The sequence below is a fragment of the Carettochelys insculpta genome, chromosome 8, assembly GCF_033958435.1.
Source record: "Carettochelys insculpta isolate YL-2023 chromosome 8, ASM3395843v1, whole genome shotgun sequence".
Classification (NCBI taxonomy): Eukaryota; Metazoa; Chordata; order Testudines; family Carettochelyidae; genus Carettochelys; species Carettochelys insculpta.
Window position 1 is genome coordinate 75883053 of NC_134144.1, and position 23477 is coordinate 75906529.

General features: G+C 50.6%; 1 protein-coding gene across 1 annotated transcript in view; it reads left to right on the top strand.

The window, feature by feature from the left end:
• The window catches only part of LOC142017056 (unconventional myosin-X-like), a 262366-nt gene that overhangs the window by 119329 nt on the left and 119560 nt on the right, over window positions 1-23477 (top strand). The window contains exons 22-25 of the mRNA XM_075001671.1: window positions 3144-3449; window positions 14702-14741; window positions 16840-17574; window positions 18963-19086. Coding sequence (XP_074857772.1) covers window positions 3144-3449; window positions 14702-14741; window positions 16840-17574; window positions 18963-19086 — 1205 coding nt within the window. The remainder of the gene's footprint in view (window positions 1-3143; window positions 3450-14701; window positions 14742-16839; window positions 17575-18962; window positions 19087-23477) is intronic.

The following is a 23477-nucleotide window of genomic DNA, read 5'->3' on the forward strand; positions in this document are numbered from 1 at the left end:
AAGCTGTACTTTTTTGCTACTACTGCTCCTAATCAAGGTAAGATATAAAAAAATAGATATTACAGAAAAGCCACCCCTTCTCCTGCCACTCAGAATTAAACAGAATGACTCTTGAATGATCAGTACACACATGACAGTCAAATGCTGTCTCAGTGCATTCCCCTTGTCCCTTTGCTGGGTGCCTTTACTTGCTGCAATGTCTGTGTAAATTAAGGAGCAAGTTTCTCATGGCAGGCACCTTTAAATAACAGTTAACAGTCAGAAGCCTCCAGACATTTTGGGGAATGAGAGGAGTTATGATATTGTAAAATATAGTTTCTAGGCAGTATTGCTAAAGGAAAACTACATTGTCTCTTGTGTGGCATTGGTGAAAAGTAAGGTACTTGGTGGACTGGGAGACCTGGAAGCTCATGTTCTTGTAAGTTGTGGCTTCAATCTAGTAGTGAAAAAGGTAAAATCCCTATACAGCAGGTGGCAGCAGATGCAGAGGGAGGTGTAGGAGCAGCAAACAGAAGACTAATCTTTAGATAGTGAAGTTAAAAAACTTTTTTTTGGAAATTTCAGTTGTTGCACTGCATCAACATTCAAGAGGCTCCAACAGAAAGGAATTGTTATGGGACAAGTCTAGAACAGGTTTTTAGTGAATAAGGCAAAACTAAGGAAGGCTGCCATGTGGTACTTAGAACTTCTTAGTCCCCAGGGTAATGTAAATTAAGCCAAACAAATCTGCCCCGAAGAATTAGATGTTCCAGGATTTTAGTGTTCTCTTCACCCATATCTTCAAGGGCTTGTTCTGAGATTGAGGAGAGAGACCTAAGGGATGAAAGATTACATGGTTGACTGGCACTGTACACTCTGGTTTACTTTCCTAGGAGTTCAGGGTGTCTGAAAGGTCACTAAAGTATAACTGCTGAATTGAAAGATAAACCATCGTGAAAATACCCCATTTTGTTTAACAGGCATGCTTCTTCTTAGGTACTGCCACTGAGTTCACCAAATTAAAATATTATTTTATTCTCCTTTCAGCCATGCAGTAGCTATGGAGAACAGAGGGTATAATTGGGTCTGTGTCCCGATTAGCCTCACAGAATCCATAAGGTCTGGGGCAGCGTTCCCTCTGCTTTTTTACATCCATGAGCAGAATGAATTTTATGTGCACAGAGGCATGTGCACCACCCGTAGAAACACATGCTGCTGGCTATGGATGGCTCTGGGCACTCTGCTAATCAGCTGGGCAGTACCTGAATCTCTCCTGGATAGCTGCCACAGAGCTCTGCTTATAGGGAATAGTGGTCTGGCTGGAGGCAGCTGCACTCCATCTCCATGTGGCATCTCTGATTCACGGAGGGCAGCCAACCTTTCTCCCAATACTTTGCAGCATCAGCAGACTAGGTAACTAAATTCCCGTTGCTGAATCAGGCCCACAGTTTCCTCTGTGTTTTGTATCTGAATAACGGTGAAGCACAGAATCTTTCACAGCTCTTCTGAATTGGCTGCAAGCTGAGAAATGGGGGAAGGTGAGCAGAAGACTCTAGATGGGGGGATGACATTCTATTGCATGTGTATACATAAGGTCAGGTTAGATGATCATAAGTATCTGTCTGGTTTTAAACTCTGACAGCAGAACCTGTAGATGTTAACAGGAAGAGCATGATGGAGGTGAGTAGGATTTTGGGGGTACCGTCAGTGGAATTTGTGGCAGATGTGTTTTGTAAAAAATCAGTGCACTTTTTCTATGTGCTTGTGTCCACCTTAGAGGAGGCTGGATGTGCAGTGGGTCACCTTCTGTATGAAGAGCACTGAGGAGGGAAAATAGGGGCAAGGGGCAGCCCCCAATCAGTTGGTTTAAACCTTCTGGTGCCCTTTCTCCTTCCTCCCCTCTTTGTTTCCTCCTCTTGGCTTAAGATTGATGAAGAAAGCTGTGTTTTTGTCACGGGTACTGTTCCCTGCTGCAGCCACTTGAGAGAGATTCAAATGCTGTCCAGCTGACTAGCAAGAGTGTTCACAGCTACGTTGTTTTGTTTCCACGCGTGGTGCATATAAAATTTATTTTGCACATGTGTGGAAAAATCCACACATGGATGGAAACGATTAGCAGGAATATTGGTCATGGGTATTTTTAGTAAAATTCCTGGACATGGACCTTTGCTGCTGCTGGATGAATGAAGTGGGTTTGGCAGGGCTGTCAGCCTCTCTTTGCAGCTCCCTGGAAGTGGCAGCATGTCCCTCCCTCATTACTAGCTCCGCCCTGTGCCCCACCCCAAGCCCTGGGAACTGTGGGGGTGGTTCCTGCAGGTATAGCTCAGAGTTCAGGGAGTGACATGTCACTGTTCTGGGAAGTCTCCAGGGTAGGAATTACCTGAAGCCCTCACCCCCACCCACACCTCAACCCCCATCTCTATGCCAAGCTCCAAATCCTGTGGTGGTTGTTAACATGAAGAGGGTAGCCCAAGACCTCCAGCAGCTGCCGCTGTGGCTGGCTCAGGGACTGCTTGAGCTGCACAGGCAGCCCCCACCAGCCAGATGAACATAAGTCCCAGGAAGTCGTGGAATTTGTGACAAACTCACAGCCTTATTGGCGAAAAATTAGTGACTTTTAACTGTAGCCTGCACCCTGCTGCTCTATTCTTGGCATTGTTGTTAATGTAGCACAATCTTAGATTCTTACAGCGGCCCTAGGGGATGAAATTTGGGTTCTATTCGCAGTTCCGAGGTGGTTCAATGGCCAGCAAGATAGATGCTGGGTATTTTCCTCTGTAAATCTTCCTGAGGGAAGGGCATACAAGTGTGCTGGGCTGGTAGCATCAGATATGTGCAGATAAGATTTGAGGACATGAAACTCCCCTTCGAGTGGGTAACAGTCTGTGTGTTCTTCATCCCCTGGAGATCTCATGCTCATTTTCCCTTGGTTCAAAGGCAAACATATGAAAGCAGCTCCAGGAAGTGTCACTTGGAAGACAGCAATAAGGTGGCAAATGCCAGAAAGAGGACAGCAAGGAATAGAATCTGCCCAGTAGCTAAAGGCGGATGAGCTGCTCCTATCATTTATTCAGCACTTTGATACCATAAGGAGCTGTTCTTTAGAAACTGTAACAAGTGGCCAGTGACTCATGATCCTTTATTTGGGTATTTTTTTTTTTTAGGAAGAAGTACCAAAAGGTCCTGATCAGTATAGTGACAATCCAGAAGAACTATCGAGCATACTTCTGGAGGAAAGCCCTCCTGCAATTGAAGACCTCTGTTGTTGTCCTGCAGAAGCATTGGCGTGGCCAGCTGGCACGCAATCTTTATCGGTATCTACTGCAGCAGGAACAAAGACGGAAACAGGCAGTGGAAGAGAGGAGAAGGCAAGAAGAGGAAGAACAGATTAGGAGAGAGGAAGAGGAAAGACAATGGCAAGAAGAGGAGGAGCTTAGGAGGAAACAGGCGGCGGAGGAAGAGAAGAAAAGGTACAGGTCTGATTCTCACAGCTTTAGTTATATGGCTGGCCTCTACTAGTGAATCTGCCAAGGTGTAGGACTAGGTCTGAGGCCCCAGCATGACAATACCACCTTTAGGCCATAAGGAAGCAGTCACTTGAAATGATATTGCAGTAATTTGGATGCATGCACAACTTTTGTAAGGAAGGATTAGAGTGGGGTTCAAGTAACTCATAGTAGAAAATGTGAATAGGAATGGGCTATCATTTTGAAAGTTAATTTACTGATTCCTCCTGTTCCCCATGATCCTTCAACATTGTTCCTTTTGAAATGTGAGGAGTGGGCCATGAATAAATATTTTCCTCCTACCTTTCCAATGGTATAATGAGCTGTATCCCATCCTCTGAAGCATCTTGGCTCAACCATCATCTGAGATAGTGTGCCAGACTTAACAGGTCATTGCTCTGCATACTTGGATCCGTTATTAAGTTGGATGAATGATTGATCTCTGTTCAGGTATCACAGTTCTTACCAGTTTATTTACTTGTAGTTCCTTGAGATATTTTGAGATGTGTCTGAGCCATGCTGGCTCAGCACCAGGGCTGCAGACACTATTCTTGGTTCCCTGGGGAAGGTGTGTGTGGAAGAGTGGGGGAGGGTGGGAGGTTAGCTTCACGTGCTCAGAATGGATAGAGCCTGAAGCAGAAGGGGAGGGTCTGGGACTAGTCATCACCACCCAGCTCACACAGCTGCAATAGTGTGGTGTCTGCTGTTAGTCCGGAGCTTATTAAGTTACTAGGCCCAAAGGTAGCTGCCTGCTCCCTTGATGGGCCTGCTTAGCATCTCAATGCTGTCATTCATCCTAAGGAAGTGTATGCACGGAGAAGTTATGGTGGTGCCCAGAAATAAGAGCAGATATAAAGGAAGAGATCTATCTATGAATAGCAAAAGGGACACCTCTCCAATGTTCCTCCTTTCAAGAAATGTCACTCATTTTAGATCTATAGTTACTTGCCTTCTGTACAAATTTGGTGTCTCCTCACTTGTATTGTTGATGTCCATTTACACTTGTAATATGGAATCATAACACTGAAGTCATAAAAAATATTTACACTGAGGGAATTAATCCTACAGCACGTTTCCTGAATGAGCAATTGTTTTTCATGCTCTTCAGGCTAGTCTGCACTAAGTGCTATGTCGGCGCAGCTTCACTGATGCTGTCCTGTTGGCTTAATAACTCCACTTCTGCAGGAGATGTAGGTAGAAGCTCTCCTGCTGACATACTGGTGCTTAGGTTGGTGTAACTTACATCATTTGGGGGTGTGACTTATTCACTTTGCTGAGCAACATGTTATACCAAAGTGATAATGTAGTCAAGGGCTCAGTTTGTTAGTAGTGTTCTTGTTTGCACATGGTTTGTAGGTTATTACCTAATGGTAGTTATAGTAGTTTCTTCCCCCATTCAGGACTTCAAGATGTGTGGTCACTATCTCTATTCCACTACCCACTCTCCGTCCACTCTGCTTTGGACTGGCTTACACAACGGTGAGAGCAAACGTGAAGAGGTGTTGACCCACACTGCCTATTCTGTCCCAAGCTGGGTGCATAAGGAGATGCACAATGCACATGCAGGTCAATGGATTCTGCTAAGAAACTCTTGTGGACTCAGGTGCTTGGTGCCCATGTGCTCCCACATGTGGAATACAGATAGAGATTACACATCTATAAGAACTCTCAGCTGCAGGTATGTAACTTCCACATCTGCATGATTTTTAGTCACTCTATGAACTTGCTGGTTTTCGATCAGGCAGTAGTACCACTGAACAGATTTTCAACCTATCTGTACTCTGTCAGAAATACAATTCACATCAGCAAGACCTGTACCTTGTTTTAATTGATTTTAAAAAGGCCTTCGACAGAGTTTGGCACGCAGCACTGTGGGCACCAATGAAGCAATTTAACATCAACGGTAAACTCATTGACATAATTAAAAATTTATACGAAAAGGCCAGTAGTGCAGTATTATTCAATGGTGCCGTTGGTGCCTGGTTCCGTACCACTGTAGGAGTACGACAGGGCTGCATACTCTCTCCTACACTTTTTAACATCTTTCTGGAACGTATCATGGTAGATGCTCTAGATGACCACTCTGGAACCATAAGTATTGGTGGTCAATCTATAACCAACTTACGTTTCGCAGATGACATTGTTGAGCTGGCAGGGAGTGAAAAAGAACTAGATAACCTTGTTAAATGCCTAGATAAAACTTCAACAAAATATGGCATGGAAATAAACACAGAAAAGACAAAACTCATGACCAACAATCCTAGGGGTATAGCCTCACAAATATCCATGAAACAACAGAAATTGGAAAAAGTAAAACAATTTAAATACTTAGGGTCGATCATTTCTGATGCCAGTACAAAACCAGAACTACTCGCCAGAACAGCAAAAACAACCGCAGCAATGGCAAAATTAAAACCAATCTGGAAAGACAAAAACATATCTCTAAAGTCAAAAGTTAGGCTCATGCAAGCTCTTGTACACTCCATCTTTTTATATGCTTGTGAGACCTGGACTCTGACAGCAGAACTAGAGCACAAGATCAAGGCCCTTGAAATGAGGCTATACCACAAGCTTCTTAACATCCCCTACACAGCACGTATTAGTAATGAAGTGGTCAGAAACATCATCAATTCAGCAATAGGACCGCATCACGACGTACTATCCAGAGTGAAAAAGAGCAAACTAAGGTCGCGTCTACACGTGCCGGCTACTTCGAAGTAGCGGTGCCAACTTCGAAATAGCGCCCGTCACGGCTACATGTGGCGGACGCTATTTCGAAGCTGACATTGACGTAAGGCGGCGGGACGTCGAAGTCGCTATCCCCATCAGGAGATGGGAATAGCGCCCTACTTCGACGTTCAACGTCGAAGTAGGGAACGTGTAGTCGTTGCGCGTCCCGCAACATCAAAATAGTGGGATCCGCCATGCCGGTCATCAGCTGAGGGGTTGAGAGATGCTCTCTCCAGCCCCTGAGCTCGATGGTCACTGCATGCAGCAGCCCTTAAATGTCCCCGCCCCCTGCCTTCCTGTGCACGAAGCTGAGGGGGCATGCAGGCGGCAGCCCAGCCATGCGGACAGCCTGCACGCTCCTCTGCAGCCACCAGAACCCCCCAGCGCTGCGATGGCCACCCTCAGCGCCCCCAGGGCACCCCCCCCAAGGGCAACCAGGGCTCCCAGACCGGCAGCCAGGCTGGGAAGCGGCAGCGGGGCCCCTCCTGGACGGAGGCCAAGCTTTGGGACCTGCTGGGGATCTGGAGTGAGGAGGAGGTTGTGCTCCAGGTAATGGGGAGCAAGAGGCGGAATGTGGATGCGTTCGCTCGGCTGGCCAAGGGCCTGGCCGCCCGGGGTCACCCTGCCCGCACTCCGGATCATGTCTGCAGTAAAGTGAAGGAGCTGCGGCAGGGTTACACCCGGGCCTGGGATGCGGCCGGCCGATCTGGGGCCGCCCCCGTCACTTGCCCCTTTTACAGGGAGCTCAGGGCCATCCTGGGCCCCCGGCACACCTCCTCCCCTCCGGTCACTCTTGATACCTCGGCCGATGAGCCCCAGCAGGCCCTGGAGGCGGAGTCCGCCCCGGAGGCAAGCCCCGCACCCCAGGGGCCCCCCCAGGAGCCCACCCCTGGGGCACCGGAGGAGGAGGAGGAGGGGGAGTCCTCCTCCAGCGGCGCAGGGCTCCGGATCCACATCCCGTCCCGGAGCTCCAGCAGGGCGTCCACCCACCAGGTGTCCCCCGACCGTGGGAGCAGACCATCAGGTATGTACCCCCCCAGTGCACACCCCCGGGGTTGAGGGGTGGGGGTAATAGATATGACCAGGGCCCTCCACATGCCCAGATGACCATGGCCCCAAGGACAGCAGTGGCATGTCCCTCACAGGAGTGCATCAGCCCCTGCCCCCCGAGCAGGACAGTGCCATGCCCCATCCCTGGGGATGGGGGGAGTGGAACCTAGGGTCCCCCGGGGGGGAGGGGGTGGGACACCCATCATCATCAGCAGTAGCATCTCCCGGGGACGGGAATGGGGAACCTGCAGCAGAGGGGTGGGGGGACAAGGGCCATGGCTTGGGGCCCACACTAACGGCTGTCTCCACTCTTCTTCCCCCCCATGTTCCGCAGCTGCACCATCGGAAGGACCGGAGAGCGCCGGCGAGGTGTCAGTGGTCCCGGACAGCCCACCGGGGCCATCACTCCAGGCTACCCCTCGGCGGAGCACCGACCAGCCCCACGGCAGGGACGACGGCGGAGCCAGCCCCACTCCTGGATGGCAACGGACCCCCAGCTGCTGGAGATCCACCGTCGGCAGCTGGAGGTTGCCGAGCAGCGCCTGCGGTGGAGGAGTGGCGCCTTCAACTTCAGGAGCGGGCGCTGGCCTGGCGCCAGGAGGCATGGGGGGCCTTTATGCGGACATTTGAGCGTATCGTGGACTACCTGGCCCCCCATGCCGCGCCGGCCGCCGCTCTGCCTGCTCCACCCACTGCTCCATCCGCTGCTCCATCTGCCGTCGCACTGCCACCCGCCACTGAGGGCCCTTCCGCCGAGGGGGACCTGGGGCCAGCTGACACCCGCCGGCCTTATCTCCCGGTCTGCCCGGCCCCCAGCCAGCCCCGGCCAGGGCTGAGGCCGAGGCATGGGTCACAGCCGCCCACCTCCAGCGCTGGACATTAGGGGGCGTGGGGCCCAGGACGTGGCCCCCCGCCTCCCCCTTTGTATATATCCCCTTCAGTTTTATCTTCTTTTGTAAATAGTTTCTATTAGACCCCTGTTGTTATGCTGATACCTGCCCCCCCATGTACATAGTTCTCCCCTTCCTTGTCTTCCCCTTTTTTCTTTCATCTTATCTGACATATATATATATATGTAATATTTATTTGGCCTGTAAATAGTTAGTTAAGATAATAATAATGAGAGTTCAACATATATCTGGTTTGATGAACAAATGTCTGCTTTTATTTACAAGAAAAGTCGGGGGGGGTGCTCTTGGGTACTCTGTGGTGTGGGCATAGGGGCAGGGAATGTTGTGGAGGATGCGGGGGTGCAGTGGGGGGTCTGCCAGCGTTTACCCCGTGGCCTCATCGAAATGGGCCCGCAGGGCCTCCCGGACCCGGGTCCCTTCGTGGTCCACCTGGCGACTGGGGACAGCGGGTGGCTGCACATCGGCCCTGCCAGCCTCCACAGCCCAGCCCTGAAAGAAGGCCTCCCCCTTGCTCTCCACCAGGTTGTGGAGTGTGCTGCACGTGCCCACAATCTGGGGGATGTTGGTGGGGCCCGCATCAAGGTGGGTGAGGAGACACCTCCAGCGCCCTTTGAGGCGCCCAAATGTGCGCTCCACCACCTGGCGCGCGTGGTTCAGGCGCATGTTGAAGCACTCCTGGCTGGCTGACAGGTGGCCCGTGTATGAGCCAGGGCCGGAGGGGGTATGCCGCATCTGCGATGACGCAGAGGGGCATGGTGGTGTGCCCCACAGGGATCTCCCGCTGGGGGATGTAGGTCCCCACCTCCAGCCGGCGGCACAGGCCCGAGTTCTGGAATACCCGGGCGTCGTGTGTGCTGCCAGGCCAGCCCACATAAATGTCCAGGAAACGGCCCCGGCTGTCTACCAAGGCCTGGAGGACCACAGAATGGTAGCCCTTCCTGTTTAGGTAGCGTCCTCCACTGTGCTCCGGGGCGTGGATGGGGATGTGGGTCCCATCCAGAGCCCCGAAGCAATCGGGGAAGCCCAGGGTGGCAAAGCCCGCCATGGCGGCATCCGGGTCCCGAAGCCTCATGAGCCTGTGGAGGAGCAGGGCGTTGACGGCGCAGATGACCTGCAGGGGAAGCACATGGGAGAGCACCAATGAGGGGTGTGCAGGGTGTGTGTGGCCTTCCCCTGCCAGGGCTCCCCTTCCCCCGTGGGTCCTCTTACCTCCATGAGGACAGCCCCGATGGTGGCCTTGCTGACGCCGAACTGCTGGCCCATGGATCGGTAGCTGTCTGGAGTGGCCAGCTTCCAGACAGCGATGCCGACCCGTTTCTCCACGCTGAGGGCACGCCACATGAAGGTGTCCTGGTGCCTCAGTGCGGGGGTGAGCCACTGGCATAGCTCCAGAAATGTCTGCCGGCTCATCCGAAAGTTCTGGAGCCAGCAGTCGTCGTCCCACTCCCTGAGCACCAGCCGCTCCCACCAGTCGGTGCTGGTGGGGTAGCTCCACAGCCGGCGGCGTATGAGGCGGGGGGGAGTGGGGGTGGGGTGCTGCAGGGTTGGAGGTTGTGTCCTCCTCCCCTGCAGGCAGCTCCTCCTCTGTGGCAAGGATGTGCTCAGCTGCCTCCTGCATGGCATGGAGCAGGGCGAGCACTACTCCTACAGGGGCGGCTGGGTGGACCTCTGGCTGCTGCTGCTGGGGGTCCATGACTGCGTCGCTCGAGGTGTGCGTGCCTATGGCTCTGCAGACCACATGCTGTGCAGGCTGTGTGTGTCTGGGAGGGGTCCTTTAAGGGAGCGGCTAGCTGTTGCCCCGGAAGCGCTAGTCCGCCCTGTGACCCTGTCTGCAGCTGTTCCTGGCACCCTTATTTCGATGTGTGCTACTTTGGTGTCTAGACGTTCCCTCGCAGCGCCTATTTCGATGTGCTGCTGCCAACATCGACGTTGAACGTCGACGGCACCAGCCCTGGAGGATGTGTAGACGTTATTCATCGAAATAGCTTATTTCGATGTCGCTACATCAAAATAAGCTATTTCGATGTAGTGTTCACGTGTAGACATAGCCTAAGATGGTATGGACACACAATGAGATTATCAGGCCTGTCCAAGACCATACTGCAAGGCACAGGCAATGGTAAAAGGACACATGGCAGACAGAAAAAGCAATGGATAGACAACATTAAAGAATGGACAGGGATGAGCTTGGCCGCAACTCAAGAATTGGCACATGACCTCCAAAAATGGAGAGACACTATAAAGAATGTTGTCATGAAGGCGCTCCAACGACCTTGGTCAAGGGACTGATGATGATGATGATGAACTTGCTCATAGATTCCAAGGTCAGAAAGGAGCATTGTGATTTAGTCTGCACTCTTATCACACAGGCCATAAAATATCCCAAAAATAATTCCTGTATTTTTTTAGAAAAATATCCAGTCTTGATTTAAAAATGGTCAGTGATGGAGAACCCACCACAAACAATATTCCCTCCTGTGGCAGGGTGGGGCCAGGAGGGGAAAGGCATGAGTGAAAAACAGGGCTGACAATCAAAGTGGGAGCAGCTGAGGAGCAGGCTGCCCTAAATCAATTAGGGCCAGCTGATCCCACTCAGGGCTACCTTTATAAGCCCGTCTCCATGCAGGGCAAGGGGGTTAAGGAGAGTTTGGAAGGCGAGCAAGGAGAGGGAAGGAGACTAGGAGGAACACCCAAGACCACAAAAGAGGAGAGGAGCCTCAGCAACCTTAGGGGGCTGGACTACCCGAACCAAAGGGGGCCTGAAGCCCAACCAGAGACTGTGGGGAACTGGTCAGCCAGAGGAGTCAAACAAAGGAGGGGACTTGCTGCCATGGCTATGACTAGCAGAAGGTGGTACTAGGGGGAGTTGTGTGGGAAAGTGACCCTGGGAGAAGAGCTGCAGGGGCAAGGGCGAAGGAAGTCAGCCCTTGCTGGTAGCAGCCATCCAGGGTCCCTGGGCTGGAACCCGGAATGTGTGTGTGAGGACTGGGTTCCCCCCAGACCACTCCCTGCCCCAGCAGGGGTTTGTATGGTGGGGCCGGTGGACTGATGGGAGGACCTGGGGCCCAGGAATGAGACTGGCCCTGCCACACCTCCAATCCTTTTGTCCATGTGCAGATATTTTCCATCCATGTGCAGAATAATTGTTTAATGTGCACTAAGGCATGTGATTGTGCACTATGAGTGGGAACAAAAACCCAGCTGTGGACACTCTGCTGATCAGCTTGGTTAGCATTTGAATCTTGCCTGAACAGCCACACAAGCACTCAACTTACGACAGAGGGAACACTGACCACAAGCCTCAGTAAATTGTTCCAGTCGTTAACTGCCCTTGCTGTTAAAAATGTATACCTTATTTCAAGTTTACATTTGTCTAGTATCAGCTTCTAGCCAGTGGCTCATGTTAGACCCTTCTGCTCTATATTGAGGTGACCATTATATTTGTTCCACATACAGATATTTATAGACTGTGATCAAGTCACTCCGTAATCTTCTCTGTATTAAAGCAAATAGGTTGAGCTCTGTGAGTCTATCACTAGAAAGCATGTTTTATAATCCTTTAATCATGTTTGTGGCTTTTCTCTGAAACCGCCCCCCCCCCAAGTCTGGCTGCTTCTACACACTCTCTCTCCCATTGAGTGAGGTAATGGTATGGTAATGAGAGAATTTAAAACAGGCCAATGTGGCAGTAATGTGCATATTCAGTGCCTCATTAGCATAATGGCAACCACATTAATTTTAAGTGTGGACTTCAAATTGTACATGGGGGCAGCATCGAAATAAGTGTCCCACTTCAACATTCCTTTGCTCCCACAGACCTAGATCAGCATAAGGGAATGTCAAAGTGGGGCACTTATTTTGAAGCTGCCCCCATCTACTCTGTCAATCTGCAATTCAAAGTCTGCACTCTGAAATTCGTGCAACTGCCATTGTGCTAATGAGGTGCTGAATATCCATGTTAGTGCCTCATTAGCCTGCTTCAAATTGCCTCATTACTATGACACCTCTGATGGGAAAGTGAGAGTGTAGAAGCATAATCTATGTTCTTCTTGCTCTGTAGACACCAGAAATGAACACAGTACACTCTTCCCTCGCTTTACGAGTACAGTTGGTTCCCAGCTTTCTGCTCATAGGCAGACTCTCTTAAGAGGGACACTAAATTCCTATTAAATTACATGTAAAAGTCTCTGATTAGTTCCTAGGGCTCCCAACTGGGGGAAGGAGTGGCAGCAGGGGGCACTGCTTTTGAAAGGTGAGTGAACCTTGGGTTGGGGAGGGTTAAAGGCTGGAGGTAGTTTGGGGCTGTGAGCAGGAGGGAGGGTTAAAATCTGGTGGTGGGTTGGTGGCGGGTGGTTTCAGGCTGCTGCAGTTTGGGGCGGGAGGGGTTAGGATGTGGGACTGCGGGGGGTCAGGTGGCAGGGGGTGTGTGTCTGTCTGGCTGCGGGCAGGTAAGGGGGGTCTAGGTGCCACAGCTTGGGGCCATGGGGGTCTGGCCACAGGGTTGCGGGGGTTACAGGTGGGGAGGGAGGGTCAGGACATAGGGGATACAGGCATCAGGGTCTTCAGGCTGTGGGGCCACAGGGGTCCTGACCCACGGGGGTTACAGGCGGTGGGGTGGGGGGGTCTGGCCATGGGGGATACAGGTGGCCACAGGGGGATCTGGCTGCAGGGGGTTTGCAGGCAGCCGGGGGGATCTGGCCATGGGGGCCGCAGGAGGGTACAGGCGGCCACGGAGTGGTCTGGCCACAGGCGGGTACAGGCAGCCACAGGAGGTACAAGTGGCAGCGGGGTCTGGCCATGGGGTTGGCAGGGGTGTTGGCGTCTCAGGCTGTGGGGCCGCGAGGGGTGTACAGGCAGCCACGGGAGGATCTGGTTGCAGAGGGTACAAGTGGGGGGGTGCCTGGCCACGGGGTGTCGGAGTGTCAGGCCACAGGGGTGTACAGGCAGCCTCAGGGCTGCGGGGTGGGGGGGGGGGCGGGTCTGGCTGCAGGGGGTATACAGGTGGCCGTGGGGGGGGGCGCAGCCTGGTCATGGGGGGGCGGTACAGGCGGTAGCGGGATCTGGCCGCAGGGCTGGCGGGGGTGTCCAGCTGTGGGGCATACAGGCAGCCATGGGGTCAGGCTGCAGGGCCTCAGGTGGTGCGGGGGAGGGTTCAGGCTGTGGGGCCAATGTGATTTAGGGCTGCGGAGCCATGGGGGTGTCAGGCAACTGGGGGGAATCTGGCCACGGGGCCGGCAGGGGCGTCAGGCTGCCGCAGTTTGGGGCTGCAGGGCTGTGGGGAGTGCAGGCAGCAGTGAGGTGTCAAGCTGCGGGGCCAGCAGGGGGTCAGGTTGCAGCAGGTTGAGGCTGCAGGGCTGGTTGGGGTGGGGGGGCAGACTAGAGGGGTTGGCGCCACAGGGAGGAGGGTAAGGCTCGTTTGAGTGGGGGGAAGTTCACTTGTACAGTGAACTAAGGTAGGTAAGCATGTCCCTCGTTTAAGCAAGTACTCGTAAATGAAGTACTGGTTTAACGAGGGATGAGTGTATTGCAGCAGCTGTCACACCAGTGCCAAAGATAGTGGTAAAATAATGTGTGTATTTCTGCTCAGGATTGATCTGTGCATCCCAGGATCATGTTAGCTCTTTTGCCCACAGTGTCACACAATGAGCGTAATCTGATGATTTTTGTCCATGAGCTCCAAGACTTTTTCTGAGGCCTGGCTCACAGAATGGAGCTTTCCCATTTTGTAATTGTGGCCTATGTTCTTTGTTGTTATATGTGTACATTTACATTTAGGTGAATTAAAACACCCATTGTTTGCTTGCATCCAATTTACCAAGCTATCCAGATAGCTCTGAATCAGTGACTGGTCCTCTTCATTATTTACCATTCCCCAAGCTTTTGTATCATCTGAAAACTCAAGTCATGAACACATATATGTAAGCTATCACTAATACTCAGATTTGGGTTTCATTTTTATCATTGAATAAGATCTCATAGGCCACTGAGAGGTTATGCAAGCTGCAAATATAACCCAGATCACTAGCTTGGAAGAGCCTAGTTTCAGATACTTGGCAGAGTGTTTAGATGTGGTGGATTCTATGAGACAGCATGGCTATGTTGTGTGCTAAACAGAACACAGGTTTACTATGGTGTTACCTTGCTTGTATCATAATTCTTGTTTAAAAAGGAGAAGGTCTTCAGAATTGAAATTGCACACCGAGCCCGATAGGGCACCAGTGGAGAACTCCCATTGGCCACAGAGGACATTAATTCAAGACCACAATGAGTCTGTGTAATCCCGCCTTCTTATTCTTGTCTTTCAACCCCATTTTATCCAATTTCCTGATTTATCGCACAGGAAAGGAGATGTTTGCCAGGATGTCTTGATATGTTGAGCACCTGACTCTAAATCATAAAAGAGCTTGGTGGTTTTACTGAACTGGCTTTATAACAAAAGGCTTCCTTCACCTTTAACCATGGAGAGATGATTCTCCATCATTTCTATTATGAGGCTGTCACTGACTATTGTCTTCTTTTGAACAGAGAAAGGGAGCAGCTGGACGCTATACTTGAGATGGCTCAGGTAAGTTTAATTGTTCATTCCTTTGCTGCGTCTCCTCTTTGGACCTTCTGTAGCTCAGACCCTCTGGTGGTTGCCTTCACTGACTGCTTTTTTCTGAAATGTGCACCTTTATTTTACTGTGATAAAACATGTTAGAAAAAGTCCCTATAAAAGCATTTCTTTTCTTTCTTCATCTGCAGGAGCCTGACTTCAGCAGAAGCATTTTGTAATTAATATGGCATGTTCATGGCTTTAGTAGTCTCTTGCAGATTTCCCATCTACACATTTCAAGGTTAGGTTGCATGGATTTTGTCTCTGACATGTGAGCTCATTGCACATGACCCTTTGATGAGCTGCACTGAGTAACACAGTGGTTTTTGCGATATTATTGCCTGCCACAATCAAAATAAATAAAGAATGGAATGGAGTTAGAATGACTAGAATCTTCACTTTGGCTACGTCTACACTAGCACACTACATCAAAGTAGCCTATTTTGAAGTAAGAGCATTTAAATAGGCTACTTCGACACGTATCGTCTACATGTCCTCCAGGGCTGGCGCCGTTGACGTTCAACGTCGAAGTAGTGACGGGGAACGTTGAAAGGAGCTGACCCGGAAGGAAATTTGGAGCGTCCACACACACAAGCACTCTCCATCGAAATAAGGGGCCAGCAAAGCCTGCGGATGGGGTCACAGGCTGGACTAGCTCTTCTGGGGCAAGAGCAAGCCACTCCCTTAAAGGGCCCCTCCCAAACACACTCGGCCTGCACAGCACGAGGTCTACAGAGCTGACAACCAGTTGCAGACCCTGTGCACACAGCATAGACCCCCAGCTGCAGCAGCAGCAGGAGCAGCCAGAAGCCCTGGGCTAGGGGCTGCTGCATGCAGTGAGCATAGAACCCTGCAGAGGCTGGACAGAGCATCTCTCAACCCCTCAGCTGATGGTTGCCATGGAGGACCCCGCTATTTCGATGTAGTGGGATGTGGATCGTCTACACATGCCCTACTTCGATGTTGAACGTCGAAGTAGGGCGCTATTCCCATCTTTGGTTAGGAATAGCGATTGCAACGTCTTGCCGCCTAACGTCGATTTCAATGTTGAAATAGCACGCGGCGCGTGTAGATGCGGTGCGTGCTATTTCGACATTGGGCCAGCTACTTCGAAGTAGCTGGCTAGTGTAGACGCACCTTTTACGATTACCCAGCTGACAATTTGCTATCGTTTGTGGTTATAGCAACATAAAAGATGATGCTGAACACGGTGATTCGAAAATAATATGTTGCTTTTATAGTCTCTTTTCCTTTATCATCTTCATCTAATCCTGGTTAATCTCAGCTCAGGGGAGATGAAAGATCAGAAAGAAACTCAAAGCACATACTGAGCTAGCAAAAGTAGGATCTAAAGAAGAGGTTGAGTTTTAACCCCAGCAGGCACTCGTGGAAGGAAGAGACCATTTAGTTAGCTACACTGTCATATTTCTGTGTGGAACTATATGGATTCATATGATAACTTTAGTATTTGTTGTAGACCCATTGTGTACAATTTCCAGCTTATAAGTGGGCATGACAGGGCCCTTATATTATCCGCAAAACATCATGTTTTTCAGTCTCCTGTTTCATCTGTATATTGTGGTGCATTTCCTGGAATTTTCTTTTCATCTCTACCCTAGTTTAATGTAGACAGTGGGTGACCAGGACTGGTCCTCTAATACAAGAGCTAGTCTTCCAGAGACGCTAAAGAACAGTTGAGAAATTCACCACTAGATGCCTTGATTGGTGATACTGTAGCAGTATATTGGAATGTGAGGGATAAGTGCATCCCCATCTGCCCTCTAATATCCTGGATGGAGACCTGACAATATTGAAATCCCCAACATAGGAAGAGGTAGCTAGAAGAAAGAGGATGGGTAAAGATGTGTTAGTTATCCATGGCTTTTGGCTTACAGCTGTCCGAGGGATGCACAGTGGAAAAAGCATAGAGGAGACATGCAGTGGCTTTTTACAGAGAGGAAGTGAGCGTACACAACGTGCATGTTCCTATGGGGAACAGAAATTGGAGGACCCAGGAAGGAAGCTGGGTTGTGGCTCTTTAATTTGATATTAACACAATTTCTTTAAGGTGGAGGCGTTAAGGACACAAGAAGAAGAGGTGCCACTGCAGGAAGAAGAGAGAAGGCAGATGGAGGAAATCCTAAGGCTGGAAAAGGAGATTGAGAAGCTACAGCAGCAGCAGAAGGCAGATCATATGCCCATCGCCTGCGAAAACACCAAGAATGAAATTAACCGGCAGCGAGAAGAAGAGATCCAGAGGCTAGAGAAGGAGGCATCCAGGGTTGCTCAAGAGTTCTTGGAACTACTGGATTTTGGAAACCTGGATGAAAGTGTGCAAAGCCTGGAACATTCGCTCTCCAATGATGGAACCCTTAACATTGACTGCAGCCTTGTGGCACCTCTGGCTGAGGAAGAAATAGATGAAGTCTTTCATGCTGATGAGGAAGGGTTGCCTGCACCCAGCCTTGTTGTTTTGGATCAACAAGGCCCCAGAACTAGCAACAACTACTCTGAGGAAGAAACATATACGAATCTACCATTTCTGAGAAGGGGTGAGGCTGAGGTAGACAGGACTACAGAAAGTATTTACCACACAGTCTCAGAAACCTTAAGGAGTAACAGTGGGGAGATGGGAGAACCAATTTATAGCTTCCCACCAGATGTGGAGTCTGATTATGACCATGAGGAGTTTGATGGTTTTGGAGATACTGGCAGCACCTTGACTGAACCCCTAAATGATGAGGAGATCTTGAGGCGTTCCCATGGTACCAGCATGGACTCCAATCATGGCAGCCTAGACTCGGTAAGAATTTCTACATTTAGCTGAAAGCCAATTTTGCTTTATAGGCATTTGTGACCTTTGTGTCTTTTTAGTACATTAAATAGTATTGATGTTTTCATTATCAAGCATCTCACTTTGGGTGCAGTTATGAGTAGCTAATACTCTTAGCTCATCTCCTGTTATACAGGAGGTCAGATTAAAAAGTCACAGTGATCTCTTCTGGTCTTAGAGTCTATCAATCTTTGCTCGCCAATACTAAGACATTAATAATGGTCATGGGGTAGAAGGAACCTGATGTGCTTTCAGTAGGGAATTAGCAGAAAGCCAAAGGTAATGAGTGTCTAGAGCTTATTGATGGACAGAGAGAGGCTACCTGTGCCAGAACTGTGCAGAGTTTTCGTACATGCAAGGCTTGGCTCCTTCTGGCCTATAGCTTGGTCCAGGGTGTTGTGCCTTCCCAGGGCACCAGCCCAGCCAAAAGCAGCGGGGGAAGGAAGGAGCCTTCCAGCCAGTCTCTTAGTTAGCTGAGCACTCCAACCAAGGGCTGATTCTCCATGCAGCACTGGGAATGTGACCTCTTATAAGCCCCCACACTGCGTCTTTGCACCGCCACCAGTTCTCATTGTCAGCTGCTTGTTCCCATCATCACCACTTGTGGGCTGGCAGTGGCAAGCAGGGATCCAGCCAGGAGGGGACCCACCAATACTGGTTGGGAGCAGCAGGTGAGACAGAAAATGTGGGACAATTTGTCCATTTTACCAAAAATGTTGGGACACCTGCAGGAGGGCTTAAGTATGGGACTGTACCTTTAAAAACAGGACATTTGGTCACCCTAACAGTAGCCTATCCGTGTGCTGGGAAGGAGGCAGAATAGCATATTTTATTATTTTATCTTTTGGCTTTAGAGATAATTTAGCCCAGGATATGCTTATTACCTGAACATCAGGAAGCAAGTATAGGAATATGTGAACTGCCACACTAGATGAGATCAGTGTATCCTTAGTCGGGTATCCTGTCTCTGACAACAGTCTATATTAGAGGCTGTGGAGGAAGAAGCAAGTAATCCTGCAAGAGGTAATTTAAGGAATAACCTTCCCAAATGACAAAAAAAAATCTTTCTAACCCTACTATGTAGATGTTGTGTTACGCCCAAGAGCAGGAGAATTTCCCACTTTAGGTAAGTAGGGACAGCTTCCATCCTGTTTAATAGTTCATTGCTACCTGAGCTGGTTTGCTTTAGGAACCTAGTGGATAAGGTGTCAAGCCCTATTTCAGTTGTTTGCTTTGTGTAAAAGGGACACATGGGAACATGCAATTCATGTTTTATACCGGGTTGTCTGGCTGCTGGACCCTTGTTATGCACGCATCTACGCTAGACTTAGAGAAATTGATCTTTTCCTCTTTTCTAGCTTTTGGGCAGTGAGGAGGAAGTGAATGTTTACATAGACACAGATGAAGAATTCTGCAATGGCCGAGTCACCATCTTCAATGGCTCAGGACCACCCTATTTTCACAGTTATCTCTATATGAAAGGTAAGTGCCTGTATTCTGTATTGTGAAAGCATGGAAATAATCTTGTTCTTCTTCACGTGTTAGTTCATGTCCATTCCAATAGTTGTGTGCACACTGTGTGCATGATCATTGTAAGGTGGTTTTTTCCCCCTAGTGGTACCCATCAGGGTGGCTGTGAAGCCCTGTAACAACTTTGGCCCGCGGCAATGCCCCCTGTAGGCGGTGCGGGCCAATACAGCTTGCTCTCTGTCTCTGGCTGACCCTTGGGCCTTGTCCCCTTTAAGGGCCAGCTGGAGGCAAGCAAACAGTTTGGGAACCCAGCCCATAGTTCAGGGCAGAGCAGAGGTCAAACAGTCTGGGATCCTGGCCCTCAGTTCAGGGCGGGGCAGCAGACCCACGCACAGTTTGGAAGCCCAGCCCTTGCTTCAGGACGAGCTGCAGGCGAGTAAACCGTTTGGGGAGCCCAGCCCTCAGTTCAGGGTGGGGCAGCAGTCACAGTACTATCCCCTAAACAGGGGTGGCTCTGGAGAGGTGAGGGGAGATCCCGGCCAGGGAAGGGTGTAGGGGGTCACAGGCCCTCCCGCTCCTGCGACCCGGCCCAGGGCCCTACTGATCACTCACACCTGAGGTTGGCAGTGGGGATCCAGACCTCAACATACTGCCATGGGCTCAGGGAGCGTTCCCAGGGCCACTTCCTACCTCCACCTCCATCGGCATGGGGTCCCAGTCGGCTTGATCTACTGGTCCCGGCTAGTAGATCTCGTCCAGCTAGTCCGCCCTTGGTGGCTGCAGCCAGTCCAAAATCTCTATGTCATTGGGGTAATCCACTGGTGGCAGGACCGTGGGCTCCAGATGGTCGGAGGCCTCAGAGCTGCGAGCGTCCAGCAGGACTCTGGGACCTGGTTCCCCTGGAGCCCCAGGGTATCTAGCCCCGGGCAGCCTCTCTGGTCCTGGCAGGGCCTCGGGGGAGGGTACATTCCACCAACATGAGGGCCCCAGTATGTCTGGGAAGTCAGGCTGGTAGCCCAACGGTAGGCATATCTGTGGCTGCCCAGGCTGGTCTGGGTAGCTGGGGGTCAACTCTTGCCGGCAGGCCGGTCAGCAGCGGGTCCCAATAATCGCCCAAGCTCACGCCTGGAGAGGTACTCCAGCATCGCTAACAGCGTTGAACCAACACGGGAGGTAACAGATACCGGTTATAAGCTCTTGCTTGATTGGAGTAGAGAACGAGTGCCAGGGATTGCCTCCGACGGTGGGAGAGATCGTCGCACCTCACTGGACAGTCACTGCCCGCCTCAAGCTGGGCAGCCCCCAGCCAATAGGGTACTGTCCCGCCACAGTTCACCTGCCTCACTGGGTGCGTGAGGCTTAAGGTTCCCAAACCTGACAAGTGACTGAAATTTGAGCACCAGGCAAACCAATAAGAAAATCAACAAGAAAAGGAAACCATCAAAGTTTTAAGCTTGCTTGCTGGAATGTGCGGACCATGCTGACAGGTCTGACTGAAGATCTCCAGGATATCAGTGACACCCGAAAGACTGCTGTCATCAATGAGGAACTGAAGAGTGTCCAAGTTGACATGGCTGCTCTGCAAGAGACACGTCTCGCAGATTCGGGATCTCTAAAGGAAAAGGACTACACCTTTTTCTGGCAGGGTAAAGCCCAAGAGGAACCCAGGGAGCATGGTGTTGGTTTTGCCATCAGAAACACCCTTCTGCAAATGGTGGAATTAGTCATGGGTGGATCAAAAAAGACTCCTTCAGGTCATACTTCAAACTCGCGCCGGTCCTGTCCGCCTGATCAGCGCTTACGCCCCAACCCTGTACACCGCACTGGAAGTAAAAGACAAGTTTTATGACGTGCTTAGTGCTGCCATAGTGCAAATACCTGCTCGCGAACAGCTGTACATTCTGGGTGACTTCAACGCGAGAGTTGAAGCCGATCGTGACTCGTGGCCTTCCTGCTTAGGCCACTTTGGTGTGGGAAAAATGAATGAAAATGGTCAGCGTCTTCTTGAACTTTGCATGTACCACAATCTGTGCATCACAAACACATTTTTCCAAACCAAACCACACCACAGCACAGTGTGTCATGGAGACACCCACGCTCAAAACACTGGCATCAACTAGACGTGGTCATCGCCAGACGTGATAACCTCAAAAACGTCCTTCTGAGATGCAGCTATCATAGTGCTGACTGCAGTACAGATCACTCGTTAGTTTGCTCCAAACTCAAGGTGATTCTCAAGAAGCTGCACCACTCTGAACCAACTGGAAGGCCCCACATCGATGCCAGAAAGACGGCTAACTCAGAGAGAGCTGAAAAGTTCAGAGCAACCCTCGAGCAGAATCTGCGCAGCAACCCTGGGGGTGCCGATGTGACATCCAGATGGCAGCATCTGAGGGATGCAATGTACAATGTGGCCTTGTCGGTGTTTGGAAGAAGAGCTAGAAACACAAATGACTGGTTCGAAGCTAACTCCGATGAGATGATTCCGGCCATCGAAAAAAAGCGCACTGCCCTCCTGGAGTACAAACGTTCGCCAAGCCAGAATACCCTGCAAGCACTCAGAGCAGCTAGAAAAACAGTACGGCAGACGGCCAGGCGTTGTGCCAACAACTACTGGCTTGAGCTATGCAGCAGCATCCAGACCAGTGCTGACTCTGGTAATCTCAGGGGAATGTATGAGGACATCAAGAAGGCATTAGGACCCACCCAGAACAAGATGGCACCTCTGAAATCCAAATCTGGTGAAGTCATCACTGACAAAGCCAAACAGATGGAGCGCTGGGTCGAGTACTGCTCCGAGCTGTACTCACGCGAGAACATTGTGGTCGACTCAGCCCTCGATGCTGTCGAACTCCTACCAGTAATGGGCAAACTGGACCAGGAACCAACTGTGGATGAACTGAAGAAAGCCATCGACAACATTGCAGTAGGAAAGGCCCCAGGCCAGGATTGTATACCACCAGAAGTAATCAAGTGTGCCACAGACACTCTCCTGGAACCCCTACATGAGCTACTGTGCCTGTGCTGGAGAGAGGGAGAGGTTCCACAGGACATGCGTGACACTAACATCATAACCTTGTATAAGAACAAAGGAGACAGAAGCGACTGCAACAGTTACTGTGGAATCTCCCTCCTAAGCATCACTGGTAAACTGTTTGCTCGCGTCATCCTCGGCAGACTCCAGAAGATTGCTGAGAAGGTGTATCCCGAATCACGGTACAGATTCCGCACAGAGAGATTTACCGTTGACATGGTCTTCTCTCTGAGGCAGCTGCAGGAGAAATGCAGGGAGCAAAGGAAGCCACTCTATATTGCCTTCATCGACCTAACCAAGGCCTTCAACTTGGTCAGCAGGGACGGATTGTTCAAACTGCTCCACAAGATAGGATGTCCGCCGCGGTTACTCAAGATGATCCAGTCTTTCCACGAAGACATGAGAGGAACTATCCAATATGATGGAACATTATCGGATGCTTTCACATCAGGAGCGGTGTCAAACAAGGATGCGTCCTTGCTCCGACATTTTTCCTGATCTTCTTCGCACTCCTCCTTAAACACACCTTTGGATCTTCAACAGAGGGCATCTTTTTGCACACAAGATGTGACGGGAAGCTGTTTAATCTTGCAAGGCTGAAAGCTAAATCTAAGGTGCGGGAAGTCCTCATCAGAGATATGCTGTTCGCAGATGACGCTGCTGTTGTGTCCCACACAGAAGACCAGCTTCAGAAGCTGCTGGATCGGTTCTCCAAAGCATGCAAGGACTTTGGGCTCTCCATCAGCCTAAAGAAGACAAATGTACTTGCTCAGGACGTTGCTGTTTCTCCATCAATCAGCATTGACAACTATATGTTAGAGGTCGTCCACGAGTTCGTTTACCTCAGGTCCACCATCACTGACACCCTGTCCTTGGAGACTGAGCTAAATAGGAGGATCGGTAAAGCAGCCACAACTCTGTCCAGACTCAGCGAGAGAGTGTGGAATAACAACAAGCTGTACACTCTCACCAAAATGCAAGTCTACAGAGCCTGCATCCTCAGCACCCTCCTTTACGGCAGCGAGACTTGGACCCTGTATGCCCTCCAGGAAAAGAGGCTGAACGTCTTCCACTTGCGCTGCCTCAGGCGCATCCTTGGAATATCGTGGAAGGACAGAGTATCCAACACTACTGTCCTTGAGCAAGCTGGAATCCCAACTATGCATACCCTCTTCAGGCAGTGTCGGCTCCGCTGTCTTGGCCACATCCACAGGATGAATGATGGAAGGATCCCGAAAGACATCCTGTATGGCGAGCTAGCCCCTGGCAAAAGAAATCCCGGACGCCCCCAGCTGCGCTACAAAGATGTTTGCAAGAGAGACCTCAGGGAAGTAGACATCAAGCCAGACAGCTGGGAGGAGCTGGCAGA